At 38.5% G+C, this 3,905-nt stretch overlaps 1 protein-coding gene across 1 annotated transcript; it reads left to right on the top strand.

Annotated features, from left to right (window-relative positions):
- The first annotated feature begins 1,286 nt into the window (after positions 1 to 1,286).
- Positions 1,287 to 3,358, top strand: LOC122007250 (elongation factor 1-alpha-like). The gene is made up of 3 exons (XM_042563079.1): positions 1,287 to 1,444; positions 1,650 to 2,137; positions 2,204 to 3,358. Exons 2-3 carry the CDS (start codon positions 1,676 to 1,678, stop codon positions 3,083 to 3,085), a joined length of 1,344 nt encoding a protein of 447 aa, XP_042419013.1. The 5' UTR covers positions 1,287 to 1,444; positions 1,650 to 1,675; the 3' UTR covers positions 3,086 to 3,358.
- The last annotated feature ends 547 nt before the right edge of the window (positions 3,359 to 3,905 follow it).

The following is a 3,905-nucleotide window of genomic DNA, read 5'->3' as shown; positions in this document are numbered from 1 at the left end:
TTTATGTTTATGCTGGAATGTGTAGTTTGGCTCTTCATGTGGCATACACGAACAAAATTACATATAATATTTTTTTTTTCAATCACAAACGTAAAATAGTTAGGACAATAATAGAGTGTTAATGTTAATGATAATGATAACTTAGTCATTGTACACATATAATATAAAATATGAATACACATAAATTTTATATAGAATGAATATTTTTTGTCAAATAATTAAACAACATTATTTAATAATAATATGATTTATTCTCAAGTGTGTCTTTAAAAAAAAAAAATTTAATTCTTTATATTATATATTAAACTAATAAAAATAAATAATACATTTAATCTTAGTCCATAAATTAGGTAAGGTTGCACCAGACCCATGCAATAGTGTACTCCAGAATTCAAACAACAAGCTATTGTAACAGATTCCCCCTTATAAAAAAATAATTTAATATTATACTTGGTTTTAGTCAAAAAAAAATCGAGAAAAGTATGTTTTCTAACTTCATCAGTTCAAAGTATTTGTAAAAATTTCTCTAATGTTGGTATTCCTAAGATACGAAACTAAAGAGAATAAAAAAAATACTAATGTGAATAATTTTTAATAATATGTCAAGCTGAGTTCCTGACTATAAATTTCTGATTGATTAATGAAAAACATTCTTAATAATACGTCATAAGTCTTAAATCCTAGATTCCTGATTGATTAATTAGAAAAATTTATAATAATATACCATGATTGAACCTTGAACTCCTTATTAATGTGTCTATAAAATTTTTTAATAAATCTTGAAATTATTTTCGGTGTGAAAAAAAATATTCAAATAATTTAATTTTGCGCTACCAAATTGATTGAGAGTTAATTAGATATTGATTTTTAATAAAATAGTTATATATATGGCTGATATTTCAAACTATACAATTTTTAATCATTTCTTTACAAATTCAGAGTAAAAGGATATCTTGGTTTTTCACTACGGGATCCCTGCCATTAAACAAGCTAGAAAATAATGGAAATGCTTCCAAAATTTTATTGAACAGATTGAAGAATTACTAAATTTAACTTACTTTTTAAATAATTAATAAATAAATGCATCTGTAATTTTATTTAAACACTTGTAACTCTACTTTTATTAATATATTCTAATTGAATTGCGAGATAAAAATACCTCTGCTTTTATTATTATTAAAAAAAAAAAGAAAAAGAAAAAAACAAAGGTTTTAACGAGCCACCATGTTGCGCCGTCCGAGCTCAACATGACGGGTAATTCTCCTCGACGGCTCGTACTTTCATGCTGTTCGAGGCCGTCCGATGAGTCGATCGAACGGAAAGGATGGAAACCCTAGGCATCCTTCGTGCCCGCGAATCTCTATAAAGCGCCCGCCAGAAGAGCCACGCCTCCCCGCATCGATCGGACTTGCTGTCGGCGTCAGATCTACTCGGGATCTCACAGGTCCGATTTCTCGCTTCTCTCCACTCTCGTTCTTCTTTCTCCGTTTAGTTTCCTTTTTTTTCGTTGTTGGATCGTCGATGTTGGTCTTGCTCTTGCGCCTGTCAGTCTTATCGACGATTGTTCTGTTTAGATTTGATTATCTCCTTACTGTTATTGTGAAGGAATTACAGATCTGATTGTTAGTTGATATTTTCGATTCGTGTAGTTGGATAATCTTCTCCGGCGAGCTTCATGGGGAAAGAGAAGGTTCATATCAACATTGTGGTCATCGGCCATGTCGACTCCGGGAAGTCGACCACCACCGGCCATCTCATCTACAAGCTGGGCGGCATCGACAAGCGCGTGATCGAGCGGTTCGAAAAGGAGGCCGCCGAGATGAACAAGAGGTCGTTCAAGTACGCCTGGGTGCTCGACAAGCTCAAGGCCGAGCGAGAAAGGGGAATCACCATCGACATTGCCCTATGGAAATTCGAGACCACCAAATACTACTGCACCGTCATCGACGCCCCCGGCCACCGCGACTTCATCAAGAACATGATCACCGGAACCTCCCAGGCCGACTGCGCTGTTCTCATCATCGATTCCACCACCGGCGGCTTCGAAGCCGGCATCTCCAAGGACGGCCAGACCCGCGAGCACGCTCTGCTTGCTTTCACTCTCGGAGTCAAACAGATGATTTGCTGCTGTAACAAGGTAAAACGTTTCTATCCTCTCGATTTTATGGATCCGTGAGCTCAATCCTGTGCTTTATCTATCTAGATGGATGCGACGACGCCGAAATACTCGAAGGCGCGATATGAGGAAATCGTGAAGGAGGTTTCTTCTTACCTCAAGAAGGTCGGATACAACCCGGACAAGATTCCCTTCGTTCCCATCTCTGGCTTCGAGGGCGACAACATGATCGAGAGGTCCGCCAACCTCGACTGGTACAAGGGCCCGACGTTGCTCGAGGCTCTGGATTTGATCAGCGAGCCGAAGAGGCCCTCGGACAAGCCCCTCCGGCTTCCACTTCAGGATGTGTACAAGATCGGAGGCATTGGCACTGTGCCGGTCGGGCGAGTCGAGACTGGTGTTCTTAAGCCCGGCATGGTCGTCACCTTCGGCCCTACTGGGCTCACGACCGAAGTCAAGTCGGTCGAGATGCACCACGAAGCTCTCCAGGAAGCCCTCCCCGGCGACAATGTCGGCTTCAACGTGAAGAATGTCGCTGTCAAGGATCTGAAGAGAGGGTTTGTCGCGTCCAATTCTAAGGATGACCCTGCGAAGGAGGCTGCCAACTTCACTTCTCAGGTCATCATCATGAACCATCCTGGCCAGATCGGCAATGGCTACGCCCCCGTGCTCGATTGCCATACCTCCCACATCGCAGTCAAGTTCGCCGAGATTCTAACGAAGATCGACAGGCGATCGGGCAAGGAGCTCGAGAAGGAGCCCAAGTTCCTTAAGAACGGCGACGCCGGCTTAGTGAAGATGATCCCCACCAAGCCCATGGTCGTGGAGACATTCTCCGAGTACCCTCCTCTTGGCCGTTTCGCGGTGAGGGACATGCGCCAGACTGTAGCCGTCGGAGTGATCAAAAACGTCGAGAAGAAGGATCCTACTGGTGCCAAGATCACCAAGGCTGCTGCCAAGAAGAAGTGAATCTTCTTGTCGGTTTCAGTCGCTTGTCGACGACATCCCGGCGAACTAAGAACAAGTATTTGGATTCATGAGTTTTTAGGTGTTGTTGATCTTGGTTGGCGCCAGGAGTTTTTAGGACTGTGCTGCTCCGGGCCTCTGCCGACTACTTTTGCATTGTGTTAAGCTGCTACACTAGTTTATTGGTATCAATGGCGTGCTTTAGGTTTGTGTTAACTTTTACTTTTTTTTAATCTCTGTATCTCAATTTTATCAAGTTTCTATCTTGAGCTGAAATGATTCTGAAGTTTTTTTTTAATATATATATATAATTGTCCATAATATATATATATAATCCATATAACATAATATTTTGATTGAAAAGAAGAAGAACATGCCTTATTTTTCCTATCTTAAAGTCCAACCCAAGTCAAAAGACAATCAACTTTCATTATCCTTTTTTAGATTTTATATTTAGTCTTTCCAGACGAAATATAAATTCTTTCATTAGTGTTCTTATATTTAGTTATGAATAGTTAGTATAACTTTTACAATTAAATTATTATAAAAATAAACAATATTTTAATTTAGTTAAAAATATTATATATAATGCAAATCTTTATCAACTGGGTTTTAATTAATCTTGATAAATCAATTTTAAAATGTTATAATCGTCTACAGTAGTGGAGCTGCTATTTAAATAATTTGGATCAAATTCTTTTTAAGAAAAAATTATATAAAGTGCTTTATACAAATTATTTGATGTAAAGCTGGTATACTTATAGCAATTATGGTTATTAATTTTGAATTATTTTAATTAACATCTAGAAAATAATAACTGCTT

This window comes from Zingiber officinale, chromosome 7B (genome assembly GCF_018446385.1).
Source record: "Zingiber officinale cultivar Zhangliang chromosome 7B, Zo_v1.1, whole genome shotgun sequence".
NCBI lineage: Eukaryota > Viridiplantae > Streptophyta > Magnoliopsida > Zingiberales > Zingiberaceae > Zingiber > Zingiber officinale.
The sequence above is the reverse complement of the archived record's forward strand: the minus strand, read 5'-3'. Positions and strand labels throughout refer to the sequence as shown.